The following is a 26,177-nucleotide window of genomic DNA, read 5'->3' on the forward strand; positions in this document are numbered from 1 at the left end:
GCCCCGCGTGATGCTGCGGAGGCGCAGAGTGGCCCCGCGTGATGCTGGGGTGGCCCCGCGTGATGCTGCGGTGGCCCCGCGTGATGCTGCGGTGGCCCCGCGTGATGCTGGGGTGGCCCCGCGTGATGCTGGGGTGGCCCCGCGTGATGTTGGGGTGGCCCCGCGTGATGCTGCGGTGGCCCCGCGTGATGCTGCGGTGGCCCCGCGTGATGCTGCGGTGGCCCCGCGTGATGCTGCGGTGGCCCCGCGTGATGCTGCGGTGACCCAGAGTGATGATGCGGTGACCCAGAGTGATGCTGTGGAGGCGCAGAGTGATGTTGTGGAGGCGCAGAGTGATGTTGTGGTGACGCAGAGTGATGCTGTTTTGTTCCAGAGTGATGCTGGGGTGGCGCTGACTGATGCTGGGGTGGCGCTGACTGATGCTGGGGTGGCGCTGACTGATGCTGGGGTGGCGCTGACTGATGCTGGGGTGGCGCTGACTGATGCTGGGGTGGCGCTGACTGATGCTGGGGTGGCGCTGACTGATGATGGGGTGGCGCTGACTGATGATGGGGTGGCGCTGACTGATGATGGGGTGGCGCTGACTGATGATGGGGTGGCGCTGACTGATGCTGGGGTGGCGCTGACTGATGCTGGGGTGGCGCTGACTGATGCTGGGGTGGCGCTGACTGATGCTGGGGTGGCGCTGACTGATGCTGGGGTGGCGCCGAGTGATGCTGGGGTGGCGCCGAGTGATGCTGGGGTGGCGCCGAGTGATGCTGGGGTGGCGCCGAGTGATGCTGGGGTGGCGCCGAGTGATGCTGGGGTGGCGCCGAGTGATGCTGTTTGTTCCAGTGATGCTGTTTTGTTCCAGAGTGATGCTGTTTTTCCAGAGTGATGCTGTGGTGGTACTGACTGATGCTGTGGTAGTGCTGACTGATGCTGGGGTGGCGCAGAGTGATGCTGGGGTGGCGCAGAGTGATGCTGGGGTGGCGCAGAGTGATGCTGGGGTGGCGCAGAGTGATGCTGGGGTGGCGCAGAGTGATGCTGGGGTGGCGCAGAGTGATGCTGGGGTGGCGCAGAGTGATGCTGGGGTGGTGCAGTGTGATGCCGGGGTGGCGTTAAGTGATGCTGTGGAGGTGCTGAGTGATAATGTGGAGGTGCTGAGTGATGCTGTGCTGACTGTGCTGTGGTTGCGCTGATTGATGCTGTGATGATACTGAGTGATGCTGTGGAGTTGCCGAGTAATAAAGTGAAGATATAATACCCAATTCGAGAGGGTGGAGAGAGAGAAAAAGAGAGAAAGGGTGTACAGAGAATAAAGGGTGGAGCGACAGAGGAGAAAAGGGTATACAGAGAATAAAGGGTGGAGAGAGAGAGGAGAGAAAGAGAATTAGAGAGGGTGGGAGAGAAAGAGAGAGAAAGGGTGTATAGAGAATAAGAGAGTGGAGGGTGTGGAGTTTAAATAGAGTGACGAAATGACGCTCAAAAAGTAACATCAAATATTGCTGTGTGCGAATAAAAAAACTGAGTCAAAAATAGAGTTCATTAGGCTGTGATTCCTAATATAAGACAAATAGGGATAGAAGGGGAAATTAATGCACCAAAGCACTATTTGTAAACAGACAAAAAAGCTAAAGAGAGCAGCAGCTAAAGCATAATGTAAAAAGTGTCACAGTAAATCCAAACGTCCAACATAAATAATAACCGTGCCCATTGTAAAAACAAATACTTTCTACCTCTTTATTGTTTTTAGTAACACATCAATTTGAGCTAATTGAGCTGAGCTAATTGAACCCTGCAGCAGCGAACAGAACAGCGAACAAAACACAAAGGTCGTAGGGGCACTGCACCGTGACCTGAAAATACATCAATTTATTTAATGGTTTGTTTTTCAAGCCTTAACCCATATTGTGGATAAGATTTTGTCCCGCTAACAATTCTGTTGAAAAGATTAACCATTAAAAAGTACAGGCTTATGCGGGATAGAAATGTTTGGAGTTAATCGTAAACTTACTCTTCGCTGAAGGGAAACATCAATCAAGGAGGGTAGCTCTGTCTGGCTTGTGCCCCATTAGCGCCTCTGGTCTGTTTCCTGCTAACACTTGTTAGTTTAGCATTGTAATATAAGTGCAAACAACCTGTGCTGGATGCATGCTTTGCAGACAATGTTGCCTTCCCTAACAGTAGTGATGGTAGGATTGGAGGTTGGGAGCACATTGGGATGCCTGCCATGGACTGAGCCAGAGAGGGGGCCAACCAAGTGTGCACTCGGACTCGGGAGGGGCCAAATGGTGACTGTGAAAAATGCGAAAAGGAGCTGCAAATAAAAACATTGCATAAAAATGAAAGCAAAGTTGTTGGGACCTTAAGTAAATGCTTAAGCAAATAATCACAGGGACAGATTGAAATGCAAAAAGGAGCTGCAATTAAATTAATTGTATTCCTTGGGGACGAGGCTGGCTTTGGTGAAATAGCACAATTTCAAAATTCTAAATGTGCACACTCTATTTAATAATAACAAAACGAAGTGCGAGAGCAGGGATGGTGGAGCGAGAGCTGGGATGGTGCTTGTGTGAGGAGCTGCGATCCAGCTGCCCTGCCACAGTTGCATGCTGGGAAGAGTTTGAAGCTCGGCGATCCAGTAGCTGCCCTGAAACTGACCGTTGTTGGTGCTGCTACTACCACTGATGTCCGCTGATGCCCATGGCGGCTGTGCTAAGAGGAACTTCGCGGAGCCAAGCGGAGTTCTGTTTTTCGTGCAGCTTTGTGATTTACTCCGCGTCTGCCAGGCAGTGGGCGGAATTTTGTGAGGCATTGTCCGGGACTCTGCGGGCGGATCTCCGCCTCCTAAGGAATTCACCCGGGAAACTTATCCGGCTCAGGTCACGAGTAGTCGGGAGAAGTCGGCGCGTAGAAAAAAAGGAACATGAGGATAAGGGGGCAGAAAAGCCTGAAGACTAGGCTGGTCTCTGCACAGGGAGAAGGAGAGAAAACAGAGCAACCACTAAAAGGTAAAAGGCACTTGGGGGCTATAAAAAAAACTGCCAGTAAAGCCTGTTTGCTGAAGCAAGCAGGCCCGGATAGCACTGGGGGCCCCCCCTCTATAAGTAGGCATTTTGCAGTGCTAAAGTCCATCTCAACAGCTGCGGGAACAGGTGCAGCCATGTCTCCTAACCAGGGTAAAAAAAACATCTCTAATATTAATGATCAAGGAGACCCCCCGCGATCAGTCCTAGGAGTGGTTGCTCCAACAGATGTAGTGCCCCCTTCAGGTTTAGACTCCCCTGCTTCTACCTGACCTCCAAGAGATTGATACTGCGCAAAGCGAGAGGGATGGGATTAATTTACATCAGATCTTAATCCCCAGAGAGACCAGTGAAGATCATAGAGAGATGCCCAAAGCTCCAGCTAACTCTGGTCCCCTGCCACCTCAGACGCCAGATCTCATAGGCGAGAACTTTTATTCAGTAACAGATGGATCTTCAACGGATACTGGTTATGAGGATTCCTCATCAAGTGAAGATGTTTGGCCTGAAGAGGGCAATAGCGAGTAAGAAATTGACCCCAACAAAGCCTCTAACACAGTACTACGGAAAAGGCAATCACGGAAGAAATGCAACCAGTTAAAATGGGATTATTCTGATATCCCTAGCCTACTCTCCCCTGGAAATGCACCCAGCGCACAGCAACTACAGGCGGCTCCAAGGGCTCTGGTGGAAAGTGCGGAGGTGCCTTCTTTGCCATCAATCCTGAACTCTATCAAATTGTTCCAGGAGGAAGCCCGGTCAAACAGTCTCTGCTAAGAGACTGCAAGGCAGTATTAGGAAACTAAACAAGGTCTGCACAGACATCGGAGACCGGGTAGCCATGGTGGAAGCTCGAACCGAGATATTAGAAGTGGAAGCCGCTAAGGCTAAAGAGCAGGGGGGTGCACATGAGGCATGCCTAGTGGACCTGATGACTCTTGCAGAGCAGGAAAACAGACAACGCCGGAATAATCTGCGACTGCTGGGGATCCCGGAAGGAGTTGAAGGAGAAGATCCTCGAGGGTTCATAATTAAACTGTTGCAAGCCGCATTCCCCACAGATACCAACTGGAATTGGGACCAAGAAATACAAAGGGCCCATCGTTTTCCCTTCAATATCAAGCTAAGACGGGGTGACAATCGCACTAATGAAAAGCCCTGGGGTGTTTTTGTTTTTTTGGGGGAATTTCCTCTTAAGACCGTTGATATATGATAAGGTTAGACCAAATTCCCAGAAAGAAGTAAATGGAATCACATTTTTTGCAAAACCAGACTCTTACCATACAACCGTAGAACGGAGATGGAGACTTCGCGAGCTAATATCCCCATTTCAACAACAAGAGGAACAAGTCTTTTTAATGAATCCGGCCAGATTGAAAGTTCTTTTTGATGGATCAACTAGAGTTTTTCTTTCAGAAATTAAAGCAGGAGAACTTCTAAAAGAAATTACAGGTCGGAAGAGAGTGAATTAACCGTAGTTCTGGGGCATAAGGTGTACAGACCTTGAGCAGAAGGGTTCAGAAAAAAATATTTTTTCTGGCGGACTGCTACCTGAATCGCTATCCTAGGGCTAATGGGGAGTTAGGAAAGCCAACAAAAAAATATAGGGCTTGGTGGCTGGAACCCACACATGTCATCCATCATTCAAGGTCATCTTGACTGCTCAATTGAGGGGTGGGGAGGGAACACCAAAAGTTTGCAGTGGGGTGGGCACAGAGGTTTTGAGTGAAATGTTTATTAAAAATGCAGGGCTTGTTTGTAGGGCGGAGCGGGTGTGGGAAAGATGCATGGAAGAAAGGAATAAGCAAAGAGAGGCCTTAGCCCCGTAAATGAGCGGCTTAAATAAAATTAAAATAGTCTCAGTAAATATCCGTGGTCTTATTCACCCGGCGAAAAAGCAGAAAGTAGCACAGGGGTTGTTGCGGTCATTAGGACCTGATTTGATCTGTCTCCAGAAGACACACGTTGAAGATGCTCAAAAACATCTCCTAAACACACTGGGATACAAGGTTGTAGGGGCAACAACCTAAGGGGCAAGGGTGAAAGGAGTGGGAGTTTTAGCTAACCAAAGACTGTCTTTAAAGGTAAAGGGAGTTAAATCCGATGGCCTCGGGAGATGGGTAATCATGGGCTGTTCTCTTGCGCCAAATTACGCATTTACAATCTGCTCTATTTACAGGAGTAACCTAGATGATCCAGGGGTAATTAACTGGGTAAATGGGGAATTGGTGCACTGGCAACTTCCCATTTTATTTTGTGGGGATTTGAATTTAAATCTACCAAGCGACTGGCAATCTGATACAAACTGGAAATATAGAGGCAGAAAGCCAAATGTGTTTCAAGCCATGCTAAACTTAATTAACACACATGGATTGGCAGATGTTTGGGCAGAACAGAGACCAGAACAAGATGGTTTCACTTTCTTCTCAGCTCCTCACGGGTCACTATCAAGGTTAGATTATTTTCTAGTTTCCTCTTCCTTGGTCAACTCATCCCATATTGATATCTCACCTAGGTTTATGTCTGATCACAACCCGCTGAGTCTAACTCTAGACGGTCTAAGGTCTGAAGGTTTGAAGTCTTGAAGTCAAATTGGACCTTTGAAAAAGCGCTTCTGTATGATTGTAAATATAAGGAATACATGCAGGGTTGGATCCGAGAGTTCTTCAAGATAAACCTGGGATCGGCCCCCCCTATGATGGTGTGGGACACCTTTAAAGCTGGGGTCAGGGGGGAGACTCTCCACTTTTCAATCAGGAGGAATAAAATTGAGAAAGAGCAGATGAAACGGTTACAAGATAAGCTGATAGCCGAGGAAATGAAACTAGCTTTAACAGTCAAAGCAGGAGGTGAAGTAGAAACAACATAACACATGGTAGCTGCAGCAAAAGCTGAGATAGGATCAATTTTTGCGGAAAGAACAGCAGCAAGATGGGCTTCTACCCGAGGGAAAATCTATGAGTGTGGGGAGCATATAGGACATCAGTTAGCTTTATCCATAAGGCAACAGTCAACAGCTAATACAATAACCTCAATTCACACGACCACTGAGGGAGTAACGAATGACCCTGAAAAGACCCATAAGGCCTTTAGGGGGTTTAATAGGGAATTGGATACAGAAGAAGATACTAGACCCTCTGAGATCAGGAGAGCGGATATTGCAGAGTATTTAGAAGCCATACCTATGGCTAAACTTAACTTAGCGGATCAAGAACAAATGGAGCATCCTCCCACCTGGGAGCAGATAGTTACCGCCGATGCGAGTTTACCGGATGGTAAGGCAACCGGCATGGATAGTATCCCTGTAGAATTCTATAAGCTTTTTTTTTTTACCACAAATTAAGGAATCTTCACCTCAGTGATCGTTTCAATCTTTAATGGTGCTGCACTGCCTCCCTCATGGTCCCTAGCTAAAATTGTGATCTTTCCCAAAAAAGATAAGTCCCCACTTGAAATCTCTTCCTACAGACCAATAACTGATTAACACGGACTCAAAAATATTTTCAAAAATTTTAGCTACTAGAATTTCCAACAAAATAGAGGGTGTGGTATCAGGAGGGCAACATAGGTTTATCCCTAAAAAGGCAACCACAGAACATGTCCGGAGGACAATCACATTGTTTGACGCTGCTAGGATTTCAGGAGACCCGATCGCATTAATATTACTAGATGCTAAAAAAGCTTTCGATCGGGTCTCCTGGTCTTTCCTCTGGGACGTTCTGAGGACTTCTGGCTTCGGACCTAAGATACTACAGGCTAGTCAAGCTTTATATAAAAATCCCATAGCCAGAATTATGATTAATGGACAGCTTACAGAACTGATTGAGATCTCACGCGGGACTAGGCAGGGGTAAAATCGAATTTAATCCAGAAATAGCGGCGGTCAGTAGGCACGGCATAGACACTAAGATCATGGCCTATGCAGACGACCCGGCGGTAGTTACTCCTGACACCAAATCCGCTATTAAGGCTTTGGAACGTGAAGCTCTGAAGTTTGGGAAATTATATGGGTACGCCCTTAATAGAACAAAAACTCAGATAATCCTGAATGAGAACATTAAGTGGGCCGATAGTTTAGTAGTCCCAAAAGCTAAGTATCTTGGAGTTAACATCGTGGCTAGCACAGACTTAATAGTGGAGGAAAATCGGATTCCGCTATCAGACATTAAAAAATCTCTTAAGAAAATTGATAATCTGCACCCAACAATAATTGGCCGCTGCAATGTCAAAAATGAAGTTTTTTCTGGAACTATTATATTTTTTAGAACCATCCCCCTGGAATTTAGTGATACAGTCTTGCTCTTATTCAAACAGATTTTTTGTCAATTTATTTGGGCCTATTCAAGTACAAGGAGATCATATAAATTACTCTCTTTACCCAAGGAAAGAGGAGGTTGGGCGTTGCCAAATCTAAAGCTATACTACTGGGCAACTGTCCTACAGTATACTGACCCAGAGCCCACAGGATTACCAACTCCATACACATTACTATTGGGGGAAAGCATTAAGTGGTGTCTATTGAGGCAGCTTGAATTCGGACATTATAAACGCGTCCGGTTTAAGACCCTAATAAATGCATACCGGGTCTTCGCCAATTTCCGAAGAATTTTTGGGTTGGGTAGATTAAATCATTAGACCCCCATTAAAAATAACCCAAAGCTGCCATTAATATTTGAAAATTCATACTTACAGAAATGGTACAGAGCAGGAATAACTAAATTGGGGGATTTGGTAACCCCAAACGGGATATGGCCCTTTGACGAGCTTAAGGGCCAATTTAATTTAAGTGAGAATAAGATTTTCCTCTATCATGCTGTTAAAGACTTTCTAGTACATACAACTGGTGGGCTAGCAGGTTTTATTAGGCTAGATTTTATAGATAGAATACAGGAAGTTAACACGCCCTGGATTGGAGGAATTTACTCAAAGTTAAACTCCAAAATGCCAGATGATCTGGAGAGAATCGACGCAAAGTGGCAACTGAAGTTGAATACCTGTCAGGATACTTTTCCTTTAGCCCTGAACTTAGGTCATAAATACCTGTTGTCATCCAAACTACAGGCCCAATTTTATAAATCAGGATTTTTTCTTTATATTACACCTAACAAAATAGCAAAAGGGGGAACTGGAAGGGGAACTTTGTGTCCCAGATGCTTTGAGTTTTCCGCAGACCGGATACACGTTTGCTACTTGTCCAAATTTAAAACCATTATTAAAACAAGTTCAACAATTTTTAGGAGTAGTATTGGTACAAGACATACAACTCACCCCTACAGTTATCATGCTCTGCCTAGATGATACTAGTAGGAGCAGGACTGGTGGCACTCTGATATTCGTTGCCATGACTAAATATAGGATCTGTCTGGCTTCACATAGGAAAGATCTGAACCCTCCTTCGTTCGCACAATGGCAGGCCAGGCTACTGGCCACTTGCAAACTAGAGAGTGCCATATATGCTAAAAAAGGTAGACAGGCACAAAAAAAGAGGGCTGGAGATTTGGGATCCTAATGAAGTGGTTAGAAGGGGTAAATACTTAGTTTGTTTTTTGTTCGTCCTGTTCTTGTCAAATGTTTAACTATTTGGGAATCTCCGGATATATGAGACCCGCTTTCTTCTGACGCGTTTTGGCCCACTTTTTGTTATTAATCCTTTCTTTACTTTTTATTAATGCTTTTTTTTACTGTATTTCATTACCCTACGTTTTATCTTTTTTCTCTTTCACTCTTAGATCGCTGTCCTTTTTTTGTAATTGTTCAATAACAATTATTACTCCACTGTTTATTGTAAATTTATTTTGAATATATAGAGTGGTGTCGGGGTGGGGGGGGCAACGTAATGAACTGCTGTAAGTTCTGTACTATGTTTTTTCTTGTTGCTGGAAAAAATAATAAAACAAGAATGTTTGTTTAAGCACAAAACCATGTATAATAAGGAAACAAGGATGTCATGGCACTGCAATTATAAGGGTATCGAAATGTTTGTGGTTTGGTCCTCCTAAATATTAGTAACAGCGTTAGGGGAGTCAAATGTGGGTGAAGTTTTAAAAACATGAAAGGATGTTTGTAGTACTTAAAAGCAAAAGAGGGAAATGCGCAAAGGAGATGCACTTTAATAAATAGTCTAACTTGTGGCCGAGGCTGTCTTTGGGGAAATAGCACATGGTTTAAAAAAAATTTGACAGTAAAGTTTGCCATGAAGCTGACGAGGAGGAGGGGGGGGAGAAGGAGGGGGGTAGTGACAGAGAGCAAGGGGGTGGAGGAGCATGATTCACACACTGCCATGAAGCTGATGAGAAGGGAGAGTGAGAAAGGAGGGGGTAGAGAGCAAGGAGGTGGAAGCGCATGATTCACGCGCTGTAAGTCTTAATGAGCCATAACAAAGGCAGATGACGGATACGCACGTGCACGCGTGCGTAACCGCAAGCTTGAGGCCAGCAAAAGAGTGTGGTAGCACTTTCAAAACCCACTTACTAAATGTCTTGCAGAGCAGCGCATGCGCTGGCTCACGCGAGACCTAAAAAACAGGCCACAAAACCGGTTTCAGAACAAAAAATCTGTTTTCCAGCCCTGATGAGACCAAAACCAACAATATTTTCTCTTCTGTAACCAATTTAACCAGTAATTCTATTTCTCCAATAAATGTCTCCTCAATCGGGGCAAAGTTTCGAATATCACTTCTCCTTTCTCATGTTATTCTCCCATTAAACTAACTTCTCCTTAGATTTGTACCAGACCTTTATTCTCGGATGACTTGATTCCTTATTTTCTCACTATTTTTTCCCTGATGGTCTAGTGGGCTTAAAAAGGTAGAAAAGGAATGTGGTGCAAGGCATCCCCCACTTGGCACTAGACTAAAGCCCTTAATCCTCTGCACCAGACAGTCTGTCTCCTTACGGGAGCAGTTTGGCGGCATGGGGTCCAAGTTTCATGCTCCAAGGAGTCAGAAATGCGAGAACTTGTCTGAAAAAAGGAATGATTTGAAGCGTTGCCTAACTTGGTCAGCACATCGAAGCCCAGCACCAACCAAGGAGATTACCTCGTGATTGCCCACCTACAAAGATACAATTATGCTAAAACTACTGTCGCTTGGAACTCACTAAAGGTGAAGACTATCTCTCTAGGGACCACATGTCCCAGCGTGCATCAGTTTCACAACGCGCTTAGCCCGGCACACTGGGTGTAATTAATTATGCACGCAGATAAGAGACCTTCGAGCGACAGAGAGGAAAGCTGTCAGCCCCTGATGAGAGACAGAACGGCCTCGAAACGCGTAGGGCGAACAAAATGCTAACTGCAACATTGAGGAAATGGAGAAGCGGTCGTGGGACACCCGAAAGCTCGGACCATTGTTTCAAAATTAATGTACACGCATGTCCCGGTGTGTGGGAGAGCACCATCGTAAATACCAACGAGGCTGAAGGTTGGACCATGCCCAACTTGTCAGTACAGCGAAGCCCAGCACCAACCAAGGAGATTACCTTGTGATTGCCCACCTACAAAGGTACAATAATGCTGAAACTACTGTTGCTTCGAACCCACTAAAGGTGACGACTATCTCTCTAGGGACCACATATCCCAGGTTGCATCAGTTTTACAAAGCGCTTAGCACGACACACTGGGTGTAATTAATTAATTATGCACGCAGATAAGAGACACAAATATATACATACACATACACACAAATATATACATACATACACACAAATATATACATACATACACACACATACACATACACACATATATACATACATATATGCATACATACACATACATGCATACATACACATACATATATACATACATACACATACACATACATACACACATACATACATACATACACACATACATACATATACACATATATATTTTCTTTTTCCTAAAGGGCTCTAGGATCCTGAGTATGGGCTAAACAGTTCATCGCATAGGACTATTCAGTGCTTTTGACTTTGAGGAGGATTGCCCTGGAATAGAACTATGTCTAAAGGGTAATTAACTTTTCCTTCTGTTCCAGGAGATCCTCATCAATAGCAAAAAGCACAGAGCAGAATAGCAAGCCCATTCCACTATAAACACAGAAAAGAGACCGCATTGACCATCACCAGAAAAAAGTCTGCAGCAAGGCCTGACCTACTTCGGCAGCAGGGCTTGAGTCTGAATCCAGACAGTAGTAAACGGAATTATGGACTTCCAGATAGTACTTTTAAATATTTCTGAGATGTGTACATTTCTTAAAAGTGTTGCAGTAGCATCCCTTTTCTCTGGTTGAATGCGCTTTAGGTATACCACAAAGTGGTTTACTTGCCTGCTGATGAAGGGTAATGCAGGAAACTATCCCTCTCAAAATGCAAAAGGCATTCCAGTTCTTACAGGTCCATAATTGATAAATTGGCGATCAAACTTGCCGGGAGACTGGTCTAACTTCCTGGAGCACGAAGACCTCTTGCTGTGGTGCTGCTCCCTCAGTAGGTCTGGGGGTCGACAGAACGCTGTACAAGGCAGCTGCAGTCAGTGCCTGCTGGTGCAGGGAAGTGACTCCGCCACTCCAAGGGAGATGCTGCGGGGGGTTGAGGAAGTGCTGGGCAAACCTCCAAGAGTTTGGGGAGGCTGTTCCGCTTCTGGACGAGTCTGTGACAGTAATTGTTGGGAGAGCAGCAGTCAGGCAGGGTTTTGCGCCAAGGTAGATGCTGGTCCAAACTTCTTCGGGCCGACAAATCTGAGTTCCTGGTTTCAGGGGGTTATTTAAATACTCAATTAAGGGGTCTTAAGGGGAGGGAAGGATAGTAACCCCTGGAGTGACTACACCCCCTATATGACCACTTCCTGTGGGGATTGGGCATTACCCTGTCCCAGAGTTCCTAATTCCACCAAAATTAAGATGGTGGAACCCTTATTTTATGGAGCGCATCAGATAGCCCACCTCAGGGGTGTGACTATTCTGGTGGTGCAACACACCTACTTTAATAGCCGATTTCCTGCCTGTCCTGGTCCCAAATGGGGCCCGTTCTGGGAAGGACATGGCTTTTGTAGTTCGGACTGGACTGTTCCCATGGGGCACAGGGTCAGCGCTGATTTGCATATCGCCATTGTCTAACCCAGGGTGGTGTGGAGTGGAAAAACGATGGATTTGGGCCCAGATCTTTGGACTGGGGTGAATGTGTGACATTGATCCACATTCTGTCCATCATTGTTGTGTTTGCAGTTACCGCTCTAAGTGTACTGGGAATGCTCAGACGTGAGTCCCAGGCACTCCACACCACTGGAATCAAGCTAGCCGGGCTGAAGAGAGGTGTTACCTCGAAACCGGGCCGGTCCTCAGATGCTTGTTTCCGTTCTGGGAAGGACATGGCTTTTGTAGTTCGGACTGGACTGTTCCCATGGGGCACAGGGTCAGCGCTGATTTGCATATCGCCATTGTCTAACCCAGGGTGGTGTGGAGTGGAAAAACGATGGATTTGGGCCCAGATCTTTGGACTGGGGTGAATGTGTGACATTGATCCACATTCTGTCCATCATTGTTGTGTTTGCAGTTACCGCTCTAAGTGTACTGGGGATGCTCAGACGTGAGTCCCAGGCACTCCACACCACTGGAATCAAGCTAGCCGGGCTGAAGAGAGGTGTTACCTCGAAACCGGGCCGGTCCTCGGATGCTTGCTTCCGTTCTGGGAAGGACATGGCTTTTGTAGTTCGGACTGGACTGTTCCCATGGGGCACAGGGTCAGCGCTGATTTGCATATCGCCATTGTCTAACCCAGGGTGGTGTGGAGTGGAAAAACGATGGATTTGGGCCCAGATCTTTGGACTGGGGTGAATGTGTGACATTGATCCACATTCTGTCCATCATTGTTGTGTTTGCAGTCAGGGCAGGAGGTGGCATGTTCCAGGTCTAGGGGAAGCCAGGGTCACATAACAAAGACTGCAGGGCCTTTGAATTGCAGATTAACTAGCCATCCTGCTGGGGGAGGTGTGAACACCTTCCTCCGGAGCAGGCATGGTTTCTGGGGGTCAGAAACATGTATATGATGGCAAGCTGGACAATACCAGTCAGCCAGCATACTAAGAGGCTGGTGGGTTTGTGACTCTTAGGGAGTCTTGAATATTTTCATTGTTCATTCTGAAATCTGAGGTTTCAAATACAAGAGGATAATTCCACTTACTAAAGGCACTTTCTGTACTTTAAACAGGTAAGGTGTTAAAGGGCATTATTTTAAGGCTATAAAGAAACTAATCACACCTCAGTTCCTTCTCAACCAGTGAAAGCTTTGAAGAAGCTAAAGGCTGTTGCTTACCAGAGGGAGGTAGTTGAAGAGTGGTCCAAGAATCGGAGATACAAGGCTTTTATGGTATTCAGATGGGCAGTGGAGGACAAGAGGCTTCACAAAGACACGTTAAAAAAGGTGTTAAGAAAATAAACATGTTAAGGTGCCTGTTGGCTACAAGAGGATCACAGACAGTAACCGAAATCTGAATTAACAATATCTAATTTATTAAGAATTTATCAGTTGACACACATTTGTTCTGGTCCTTCAGAACTCCTATTTATCACAATTTAAGATCAACATCCATATATTTCACATAATCATCTAAAATAAAGTTCTATTTACATACTAGTAATTTTTACTTCATCATGGTATGTTAACTGAGGTCAGGAGCAATAAAAGTCTATGCATAGAATCTTAAAACACTTTTTGCACAGAGACAGAATTATACTATAGAATACAAACAAACTGCTCAACCGACTTCAATTAAAACAAGCATTGGAAATGCAATAGGTCTCGCAGCATTAGAGTTAGTGCTTTTAGAATTGTTTATGGTTTTTTTTGTAAATCTTTAGCATTTTTGTTTCCTGTAGCCAATGCTAAAGAATTACAAAAAAAAAAGCCATAAACATTTCTAAAAGCTCTAACTCAAATGCTCCGAGACCTATTGCACTGTGTGAGGGTGAGGGGTTGAGGGTGAGTGAGGGTGAGGGTGGGTGAGGGTGAGTGAGGGTGAGTGAGGGGTTGTGAGTGAGGGTGAGGGGTTGAGGGTGAGTGAGAGTGAGGGTGGGTGAGGGTGAGTGAGGGTGAGTGAGGGGTTGATGTTGAGGGTGAGGGGTTGAGGGTGAGTGAGGGTGAGTTGGGGTTCACCCAGAAACCCCAACTATGAACACAATTCCCTGAAAAAAAGCTTCATCAAGGTACCATGCGTGTATCCCATAGGCATGCGCAACATGAAATACTGATCGCATGCGCACAGCGTGATTCGAGGGAGGAGGCTACACTGTGATGAACTACTCTTTCAGACAAGCGCGCAAATATACTTTACTCTTTTGCACCTGCGCACAGCTTAAGACACTGCTCACCTAGCCCTGTATGGACGGAATATAAGTGGACAGGGCCCCGAGGTTTAATTTAATATAAACTCGAGACTCCGGTGAAGTAAAATGTAACTGTTAAAAACATAATGAAACTTATACAGATCCAAAAATCTAAAACACCGATTGAATCCAGAGGAAAACATTTGAAGCTGACGACAACTGAATCGCTTTTGGGACGACTCTCAAGACAGACCCATTAGGTGTGTTCTCCCGACACCCATTATACGTGTTGATACACAACGAACTAACTGAGCACGAGCTTTTTGGTTACATTAGTTTGTCAATATACCGTTTACAGGCAGAGCAGATTAAAGAATGATACAGACTAAAAGAATGCCGTACAACACGGGTATCCTTGACTCGAGCTCCAGCTACAGCTAATGTTTTTCCTAATTGGAACGTGACTTTATTTTACCTTTCTGTCACATTTGTTTACAGGTAGTGGTGTATAATGTAAAATATCCTACCTATTGAGAGGGAATTCAATTCTCGTCTTGTCTCGAACAGACTGCGGGCAGGGGAGGGGGCGGAGCGGGGAGAGGGAACAGACGGAGAGAAGGCCAGATAAGGGGAGGGGGGAGGAGAGTAGGAGGAGGAGAGTAGGGGAGGCACGGCCTAGCGGCCGTGCAATCAAGAAGTGAGGGGGCGGGAGAGTAGGCAAGGCAGGCGGCTGGGGGGAGGGGGGAGGAGAAATGCGACGCGACATGACAGGCAGATAAAATGGGGAGGGGGCGGATTCGGAGGTGCGTCGTGACACTCGTGAGGGGGAATGGAGAAGGAGGGGGGAGTAGAGTAGGGGAGGCACGGCCTAACGGCCGTGCAATCAAAAAGTGAGGAGGCGGAGCTGGGGGAGGCTGTGACAGAGAGAGCAGGCAATGCAGGCGGCCATTATACGTGTTGATACACAACGAACTAACTGAGCACGAGCTTTTTGGTTACATTAGTTTGTCAATATACCGTTTACAGGCAGAGCAGATTAAAGAATGATACAGACTAAAAGAATGCCGTACAACACGGGTATCCTTGACTCGAGCTCCAGCTACAGCTAATGTTTTTCCTAATTGGAACGTGACTTTATTTTACCTTTCTGTCACATTTGTTTACAGGTAGTGGTGTATAATGTAAAATATCCTACCTATTGAGAGGGAATTCAATTCTCGTCTTGTCTCGAACAGACTGCGGGCAGGGGAGGGGGCGGAGCGGGGAGAGGGAACAGACGGAGGGAAGGCCAGATAAGGGGAGGGGGGAGGAGAGTAGGAGGAGGAGAGTAGGGGAGGCACGGCCTAGCGGCCGTGCAATCAAGAAGTGAGGGGGCGAGAGAGTAGGCAAGGCAGGCGGCTGGTGGGAGGGGGGAGGAGAAATGCGACGCGACATGGCAGGCAGAGAAAATGGGGAGGGGGCGGATCCGGAGGTGCGTCGTGACACTCGTGAGGGGGAGTGGAGAAGGAGGGGGGAGTAGAGTAGGGGAGGCACGGCCTAACGGCCGTGCAATCAAAAAGTGAGGAGGCGGAGCTGGGGGAGGCTGTGACAGAGAGAGCAGGCAATGCAGGCGGCTGGGGGCTTGTGCACGCGCTTTGAAGCTCATTGCGCATGCGCATTGAGCTTCAATTTCTCGTGCACTGCAAGGAATCGCCACGATTCCTTGCAAGTTGGATAAAGAGTGGATAAGCCCCCATAGTCTCGCAAGCTCGATGCGCATGCGCATCGACAGGCGAGACCTAAAAAACTGCAATAGTTCCTTAATGCAAAAGGCAATTGCGTACACAAAAATATAAAACAACTACCTAGCATGCAGGAATATTAGTACAGGTAAATAAGCCCTTTTTGTCTTAATGCAGATAACAAGAAGATTCTTATTGGTTGAAACACAAATATACAGTTAAGTGCACTTCTTTTTAGGTGGATGTGCATGTGATCCACAAATTACTGTCAATTTTAGTGCAAGTGGCTGACGTTGGCTGCCCCATACTGTTATTCTATGGTGGGTGAAAGCTGAATGTGAATGAAACTTGATCACACTACCGGATTAAGATGGCTTTATGTATATATTAATCATTTTTTAAACTTATGAGTTAGTTTCATTTATGACACCGGAGTGGCCACTAAAGCAGTCTTTAAGCTAGAACTAAAACTGGCAGTAGAGAGAACCAAGGACTACAGGATACTCTCACGTCAGAAACAAAAATATAAAAAGCACTGACAAAGCCAACGGGTCTCACCTTTGTTAAAGGACTATATGGTTTTGGCAATGCTTGTTGATATACTCGTCTCCACCACTGCATTGATATTCTATTCAATGACACATGCCCACACCCCTCCCCCAACCCAGAAGGGGTGTCCTGGGGGAGGAGCAGCCTCTCCTTCACGCCTGGACAGTGAAATGTTGACACCACGCAGGTCTCATGCACATTTGAGCGAGGAGGTGGGGGTGACATCACTACATACACAGAGGGGACAGAAGTCATCTCTGAAGCACACCATAACAAGCGTGGGGGGGGGGTCCCCGGCTTCTGCAAAACACATTACAGCGTCACACACTCTCACCACAAACTGATCATGTAAACAAGCTTACGGCAAAAAAAAGGGACTATTTAAACTTTTCACTGGTAATGTATGACAGAAAACCGGTTTAGCTCTTAATTAAGGATTAGGCACTATGTAAAAAACCATTGCTGGATATTTTGCTAATATCAATTGAAATCATTTGTATTAAAAATAAAAAGCAACTGAACTTAACTCAAACGTCCATGTTTTGCTAGCGTCAATTTAACTTGTATAGTGTAAATACTTTAGTAGCAACATGCGAATTTGCAACTGTCTGCATTGGTATAAATTTCTTTTGGGTAGAAGGTTTTTTTGGGATTATATTCGTTCGACAAAAAAGGCCCTTTCAGGAAAAAAAAAACATATCTATGACGAAAATCACCAGAAGTGGACTTGCTTACTAAGGAACCCTGCCCTTGTAAAGTACTGTGAAGACAAAGGTGTTTGTTTACCAAGCTCATAAATATGAGTATAAGCAGGACTTTAAGTGGGCCGGGTACTGCTGGTGCTCAGCACTGGCAATTCTAACAAGCATTTGCAATGCAATAGGTCTCGCATTAGGTAAGTTTGAGCTTTTAGTATTGTAAATGGCAATGTCTTTTTATTTTTGCAGTAGTTAAGTTTTGTTTGTATAAAAAGGAACATATAACGCCCTGTTTCTAGGTGCTCAGGAGAGAGTGCTAGCTAAAATGCAGGTTATCCAGAATGCCGTTGCAAGGCTTCTAGGGCGAATCGCTAAATACCAACCGGTCTCACCAACTATAAGGCGACTTCACTGGCTCCCAGTGAAAAAGAGGATAAAGTTTAAGGCACTGTGTTTGACATACAAAGCCTTACATAATGCCGGACCAGTGTTCTTCACTCAAAATTTAACTCCCTACTGCCCTTCCAGAACACTGCGCTCCTCCAATTCATCTGATCTGGCGGTCCCCCGAACTAAAACTGTTAACTGGGGTGACAGGCGGTTCCTAGTAGCTGCACCGAAATTGTGGAACACACTCCCATACTCAATTAAGACCAGCACCTCCCTCTGGTCCTTTCGAAAAAACCTTAAAACCTGGCTTTTTAACCTCTGATCCCTTTTAACCTTCGTTTTTCCTGCCTCCCTGGGTTAAACACAGCAGTTCTCTAGCGCCGAGATGCCCTAGGGCCTTCGTTCGCGCTTTACAAATGTTTTAAAATAAAAAATAAATAAATAAATAAATAAAATATGGCTTGTACAAAAGTATCAAATTTTAATGATAGATAGAAATAAATTTGATATGTACATGCGATTTCCAAACGAGGTAATTGGAAACATCACAAATATATTGTGCAAACCTTGCAATAGTGTTTTAGTTTTTTTAAGATATTTTTTTGAGAACATGATAATTAATACTTAATTAAAAGTGTCAGGCTTGTACTCCTCCTGCGGCGTTGAGCACAACAGCGCATACCTCGCCTGAGTTCACGCAGGATGGGGAACCCACTGCTAAAAAAAAGTGTGTTTCAGATCTGTGAGTGTGTGCGTTCTGGTGAACACCATATTATATATTTATTGGTTATTACAGCCAGTTAAACTATTTTCCCGTTTCTAGTATTATTTATCCCCCCACCCAACATCATAATGTATTTATATGCTAAAAAGAAAGCTGTACTTTTTTAGTTTCTACTTGTTAACTAGACTGTTGTGTTTTTCTTCCTGTTGTTGTAAGAACCTGTTTTTAGTCCATGTACCTTCTTTAGCGAGACCAAGAGTTTTATGTTGCCGTCGTGCTGATTAACAATGTACTGGTTTCAGGAGGCATATACTGCCTCTTGAAAGTAGGCATCTCAGCGTTTTAAACATAACCCCAAAGTAAAAAGCATCTTGAACATAACCGCCAAATAAATAATATATCCCCCAGATATCCTACAATATTCTACTGAACACATGTGGGCCTATGAGAGGATGTGTGTACGTACAGCATTTCTCTTAGTAAAGCGAAATGCTCTTTAATGAGATATAGGGTGGGTTATGGTAAAGTGACACAACGAAAATTAAAACGGACGTGCCGGTTATTGTGGTTCGCTTTTACAAAAGGATCGGTTACAGGCCGAGGGACGCCTTAAATGGGCATACACCAAACTGGTGGGAGACTTCTGGAATGTTTTAGTGTTGCTTGCAACAGACTTCGGGACTGTAAAGGTTTTGGTGCTGCAACAAGCTCACATTTTCGGTACTAGGATTTTTGGGATAGCAAACACTCAATTGTACACACGCATATGTCAATTTAATCAGGAGGTCTGCAAGTAAAATGCATACGAGGAGTAGATTATGAACATAATAACAGTAAACCAAAACTATTGCCAGGCTCTACATAACAGCCTAGAAAATATTTGTTAAAGCTACATTCACAACTCTAACAGTGGCCGTAATCCAAACTGGGCATTCGGCTAACCAGACAGCCTTTGAAGCCTAAATAATTGCAGGCACTGACAAGAGGCAGCTTTCACCAGTTTCATAAGCTAGAGAGCCTACAAAGTACATTGAAAGGGTTGAAGTATCAGTGATGACATGACACGAGCTCCTGCAATGCCTAACTCCCCGGTGCCCGTGAAGTCTATTTAGTATACACACATCCAGCTCCGGTGCCCCATTCTGTAGTGCTCAGAACAGACTAAGCCCGAAACGCTGCAGTGCCGCGGGCACCTTAAGATCCATGCGCATTAACTTCCGGAATACCCCAAAACACATATACTATTTCCCAAATGCCCGGAGCCAGAGTGGTTGGGGGGGGAGAGGGGGGGGGTCTGCTGCTGCATGTGACATGCACTAGCTCACTCCGCCAATCCTACTGTGCATGACCGGAAAATGTGCAGCACCGGCAGGGCTCGCGTGGTTCCTCGGTAGACTCCTGCGTGACTTGTGTCCAAGACAGAGGCTGCTTAAACTGCATGTTCCCCTATGTGCAAGAGGTCATGGGCACTTGTATTCGAAAATAGAAAGTCCACGCTCACCTGCCAACAGCTCCCGGTACAGATCTTCTTGCTCCAAAGTCACTTAGTCTGCACAAGAATCTGTCCTATAGGCAGTGACAGACTGTCTACGGGGCGGGCCTCGAGGTCAGGTGACGTCCGTCACAAAGAGGCGGGACCAGAGGAGTCACTGAAGCCGGAAGACTTGCCGCTCATACCCAATCCAGTCAGAGGTCATCTAAACTGGTTACATTTAGCGTTCCCTACGCTTGTATTGTCAGTCAGCGTTATGGCCATCTTCGAGTCAGGCAAAACATATATATACTACGGAAGAACAGCGCTGCAAATGCCATGTGACGGATGTCACAGACTGCTACCGATGATTGCCCAATTCCGATATTTATTAGCACTGCGATTTTTGCTACTTTGTTTTTGTTGTGCATGTTACGTTGTATTTGCTGGCGATCTGCAGACCACAACAATGTGAAGCGGTTATAACGACGATTGGGGGAGGACATACAATTTAAAAAAACCAAGTTGGAAACAAGTCCCCGCCGGGCCGCCGCGCTGCCTGCGACGACCCGGAAGCGGTTGGGCAGCCGGCGAATCCCATCGCGGCCCCAACCGGAAGTCCCGCCCCATCGCGGAGAGAGCGAGAGAGAGCCACAAAGTTTCCGGATGCAGTCCCGGTCCCGAGATGGGGGACCGGGTGAAGAGCGGCCGGGCGCATGGGGAAGGCGGGGCTCTCATGTGGTGGGAGAGCCCCGCAAAGCGCTACCGCCGCCCGAGAGGCAGAACCGCCGCCGAGCACCGCCAGAACAGGTGAGTGTGTTGAGGGAGAGGAGGGGTGAGTGGGGGTGGGGTGTACGCGTGTGTGTCTGTTTGAGTGTGTCTGTGCGTGCGTCTGTCTGTCTGTGTGCGCGTGTGTCTGTTTAAGGGAGGGTGCGTGTGTGTATGCAGTGTGTGTATGTGCGCATGCGTGAGTGTAGAGTGTTTGCGCAAGGGAATGAGGCAGGAGAGGGGCACGGCGCCGTGCGCGCTCACGAGGTCAAAACTGAGCAGATCTGCGCTCGTGCACCCTCTCCTGTCCACATTCCCAAAAACGGGTAGCAATAGTTGTCGAAGCACACTGCAATCAATGCTTACGCATTGAAGCAGGTCGTGCTTTGACCTAAAAACGAGGTGCTGAGACTTTGGCCTCGCCCATAGGATGGGAAAAAAATCTTCACTCTGCAGCAGTACCACTGCTCAAAGCCTTTGATGTAACTTCAAATAGAGTAGTTCTAGTTATTTCAGTATCATAATTTCAGAACTGAAGCATTTTCAATATTATATAGAACGAAGCCATAGTTGTTGCGTATTTATCTTATCTCCAGAGAGGGAGAGAGAGCCAGAGAGTGAGCGAGAGCGAGAGCGAGCGAGCGCGAGAGCGAGCGAGAGTGAGCAAGAGAGCGAGAGTGAGCAAGAGAGCGAGAGTGAGCAAGAGAGCGAGAGTGAGCAAGAGTGAGCAAGAGAGCGAGTGAGCAAGAGACCGAGAGTGAGCGAGAGTGAGCGAGAGTGAACGAGAGTAAGCGAGAGAGAGTGAGAGAGAAAGAGCGTGAGAGAGAGAGAGAGAGAGTGAGAGAGAGAGAGAGAGTGAGTGAGAGAGAGCGAGAAGGTAATGGAGGGGCTCGTTCGTCTACCCTGATACTTGTTCACCAAACAATGAGAAAGTGCTCGGCTTTAACTTGATTAGACTAACGATTATGGTTATCCAAGGCGTCTCCTTTACTGAAAACCAATTTGGTTTATAAAACAACCCTCGCCCACCAACCTAGTTGGTGGCATGCTTCATCATAGGGTTCCCATCCAAGGGGCTGAATGTCAATGGGTGTGCTTCGACAATTGATTACAGCAGAACAGGTTTATTTTGATGTGAAGAAGTGAATAACATGACAGCTTAAAACGACCTCCAGAATACCAGATTGATTTTATTTCGCAGTTCCTGGGATAGGATTAAAAAGACTTACCGGACTTGAGTGAGCAGAAATTATCTTGCACGTCCGCTAGAAGCGTAATGGTGAACAAAGTAAAATGGTCTACATGTTTCAGCCAATCTGTTCTAATTTTATTGGCTTTCTTCAGGACGAGTAGCTCAGGGTGAATTTTACTTAGAGCTGCTGTTTCTTAAGCACAAACGCAAAGGGATGCATAAGTGCAGTGGATATGTAACTTACAATTCTTCACCGTCAATTATTTTAATATTTATCTTATGCAACCAACAACCATTGACAGAGCCAACAGTCCTGGCTTGTTGTAGGTATAACTAGATGCAATGACAAACAGAAAAATACCAGTTGGGTGACACACTATGCTAAGCACATGGTTTTAGCCTAGATGTTTTTAAGCCATGCCCTTAATTCCATAGGTCACGCCCCTTTGAGAGCTGCCCCCCATCCCCTCCATTTTTTTTATCCCACTTAAAAAGCCCTGTGTATAAGCCTGGTCAGTAAAATACTGAGAAGCTTGGAGACCATGCAGAATTGATCCACTGCAGATGGCAGGAAATTCTCACCCCATGGGGTGGGTGTGGTGGGGCCTGGGAAACAGCTCTGAAGCGATGGCACACAGGAGAGGTGTGTTGTGTTATGTTATATAGGCGAGCTGTTACCCAAGGGTGTCCTGGCGCTGAGCACTGTCTAACTGGAACCCACCCACTGAGCACAGATTAAGACCAAACTGAAAACAACCAAGACTTCAGACCTTTCCTGAACGAGAGGAGCTCAGTAACAGTCCTTAGATGTAAAGGAAGATCGTTCCAGGCACTGGTGGCTCCTTGGACAAAGCTCATTCCGCCCCAATTCGCCTTTTTAGCTCTGGGAACGATCACCAGCTTTGCATCTATTGAGCGAAGCATTCTCCCCGGGACATACCATTGAATGCGCTTTTTTAGGTCTTTAGGGCCGATCCCCATCACAGACTTAAAAACTGTACAAAGAGCTTTAAATTGGGCTCTTTGATTTATCGGCAGCCAATGAAGGGAACGTAAGCTGATTCTAACCGACCTAAACCTAGGAGTGCCCGTAAGCAACCGGGCCGTCGCATTCTGCACCATCTGTAATCTGTTAAGGTGTGTGCATGAAGGACAACATTTCACACTGCAATAATGCAAATTTAAACGAAATAACACTGGACTTGGACAGCGAAAGGAAATTTCACGTTAGAAATCTCAATATTTTCTAGGAACATTCTTGGCATCCCAGCTGTGAATTAAAATTTTCAGCTTTAAATGCTTTTCTTCTTATTCACTTTATAAAATAAAAAGTTCAATACTTCAAAAAGTCAGGGTGGAGTAAATACACTGGCATTGATAGGCATAAGACAGAAAGATCTAGGGGAAGAGGACATGACAAGGTAGGATGCAAACTCTTCCAAGAGGTGAGATCTGAAAGAATCAGGGCTCTCAATTTACCCAGTTCCTTGCGTGCCTCGTGTATCTAGTCCAGTGTTTTTCCGCGGCATACTGGGATGTTTAGTCCTGTTCAACATTTAAAAATAAATAAATCGGTTCAACATGTCCCACAATCAAAATAAAATCCTGGTCTACATGACCCGCCCTCGAATGGGACTGATGAACTTGACTCCTCTGAAATAAATATATTGTATTAAAAAAAAAAAAAAGCCTGATTGCGAAACATCTTAATACAAAATCAGTAATTCTCTCACAAGCCGCCACAAACTTTGAAATGGAATGTTAGAGTTGTCCTTGCACATGAAAACCAGGATGCAAGCCAAAACCTCCCTTGAACCCCTCTGCTCCTCTACCTCAACACAAAGAGTACTATTTCCAGCTGAACAATGTCCATTTCGCAACTGACAAATATGACGGAGGAGTCTGAGTAGCAAGAAGCTGACAGTGTGTTCCAGCCTGCAAGCTAATTAAAAGATTGATAAACCGAGTTGCTTATTTGGTCTAAAGGTAGAAGCGTACTGCATTTGCATGAATCCTTTCGAGCAAATAAAAAATGTGTCACGTAACTTTGAGCAACATAAAACGAATAAAAGCTTCACCAACACTACAGAGGACGAAAAGAAGGCCTTCCTGAAACACAGACAAACACCAAAAAATAATACTGCGCACAAACATATATTCAGTCAAGTTAAAGGTTACATGTAAGACGGGCATGCTCAGTGGGCAGCAACAACATGCGAAAAGGAGGGACATAGATACTAGATTACCACATACAAGCCAGCCTTTGTAAAGGACACTTAAAGTTACAAATGACAAGCCAGTGATGGACTGTAAGCCCACAGAGTGAATATAGCATGTCTCGAAGAGGTTGCGCTGCGCTGCCTAGCCAAGGCCTAAAAGAAATGGAGTGAGTCAGAGACGTAAAGTGGGAAAAGTCAGATTATCTAGAAAATCAATAAACAAATAGTGCAAAAATAATAAAGAAAAGAGATAAAACATTGGTAAGAAATAGCTGTCTTTAAATCAAAAAAATAATAAATCACAGGTATTGGGGAGCTCTATGATGAACCGGAAAAAATAGGGAGTGGCCCACCAACCAAGGGACTGATTACCAGCACGATCAGCAAAAGAAAAGTCCCTTGGACTAATCTCACTAATAGTTGCCCTAGTTCAATCAGCACTTCATTCACACCAGTGTAAAAAATCAAAGAGCCCTATGGTTATACACACAACAACAATTCAATTATAAAATCTGAATCTTTACAAAAATGTGTCAAATGTATTGATCAATCAATGAGAATAGTTAGAAACACAATAATAAAAAGGTTTTTCTATACATTAGTGATACTCAAGATAAACAAACAAAATATATAAAAGTACAGAAAGAGACAAAAATAAAGTGAATCATTTAAAAAACATCATGAATCATTAATTTGTTTGGAATCCATACACCATGTCAGGCTAGTATCAGCACATGACACCAAAATAGTGCCTCGTATTTAACTCAAAACAATGGTGTCGACGCGTTTCGGTGTGTTGCCTGATACGCACCACCTTTTTCAAGACCGAGTGATAGATTGTCTCTTTCACAATTTAAAAATTCTATATCTAAAAAAACAACAAAAATACATATCAATATGTCATCCTCACAGTATCATATTTGACATTATCTCTTTATCATAGATTTTTTTTATATAAAAACATTTCATAAAAAACAATTTTACCAAAAGTAAACATATACAATAACAACAGGAGTTCCATTAATGGGACTATGCATCGCAGTACTTAAGAGCTAAACATTCTATTTATATAAACTAGATGGTGTCCCACTTAACCACTCTTGACAACTGGACACTTAATTCACATAAAATAACATTCATGGGGTTCTCACATTTGACACCTGTACACACGCATATTGCACCATCGATTGACCTCCTATCATACCTAGGTGAACCATATATTACACTAACTGGCTCCACAGAACCAGAGGCCCCCTTCCATTGAGAGACCTTTGTGCTTTTGTTTCCATGATGATACGTAAAATTGCAGAAATAGGTGGAATACCATATAGCCATGATCCTACTTATCAGCAATCTATAAACTATGGGTAATATGCTACATACCCCCCAAGTAGTATCAATAAGGCTCAGTTCTTAATGATATTAATGATTTATTATCTTGGCCTTCACTGTGCTCCAAAAGAAACGGGGTGATTACTGGAGGACTCATTAAGAACTGAGCCTTATTGATACTACTTGGGGGGGTATGTAGCATATTACCCATATTGAGGCTTACGATGTCCTTTGTTTTCAGGAGACATGGAGTGATGAGGCCCTTCATATAAATGGATATAAAACGTTTTTTATGCCGGCAGTAAGAAGCAAGCACGGTAGAAGCAAGGGTGGCCTAAGTAGCTATGTTTCAGAAAGAATAAATGTACTTAAGACTGAAATGATAGTGTCTACCACGTACTACCAGATGGTATTAATAGCCACTGATGACTCACATGGTATAATTTTCCTAAATTTTTATAATAATATACCAATAAGCGACGCTGGGTCAGTGTTAAAGGATCTTTTACAAGAATTTGACTTGATCACTGATAAAACAAAGAGGGAATTATGCCTAATCTGGGGTGGTGATTTTAATTTGGGCCCCTGCTCCGGAAATTACGGAGCAAACTGCGGCATAACAAGTGAAGACGACATTGACATTAGTCATTTTCCCCATACCATTTAGGGATCACACCTAAATCGCATACAATTTTCTCTGGACATGTGCTTCGCTAACGACTTTTGTGAACCTCAAATTGAATTTGGTGGTACTTTTAATGGACGGGGCGTTTCCACTTGTATTGACCACATCTTGATCTCTA

The 26,177-nt window shown here is 44.9% G+C and overlaps 1 protein-coding gene across 4 annotated transcripts in view; it reads right to left on the bottom strand.

The window, feature by feature from the left end:
• The window catches only part of LOC144762309 (exportin-5-like), a 949,573-nt gene that overhangs the window by 431,950 nt on the left and 491,446 nt on the right, over positions 1–26,177 (bottom strand). For all 4 annotated transcript variants that reach the window (XM_078647462.1, XM_078647460.1, XM_078647463.1 and 1 more), the window contains exon 24: positions 13,301–13,398. In XM_078647462.1, the coding sequence (XP_078503588.1) occupies positions 13,301–13,398 (98 nt within the window). The remainder of the gene's footprint in view (positions 1–13,300; positions 13,399–26,177) is intronic.

This window comes from Lissotriton helveticus, chromosome 6, assembly GCF_964261635.1.
Source record: "Lissotriton helveticus chromosome 6, aLisHel1.1, whole genome shotgun sequence".
In the NCBI taxonomy this organism is placed as follows: Eukaryota; Metazoa; Chordata; class Amphibia; order Caudata; family Salamandridae; genus Lissotriton; species Lissotriton helveticus.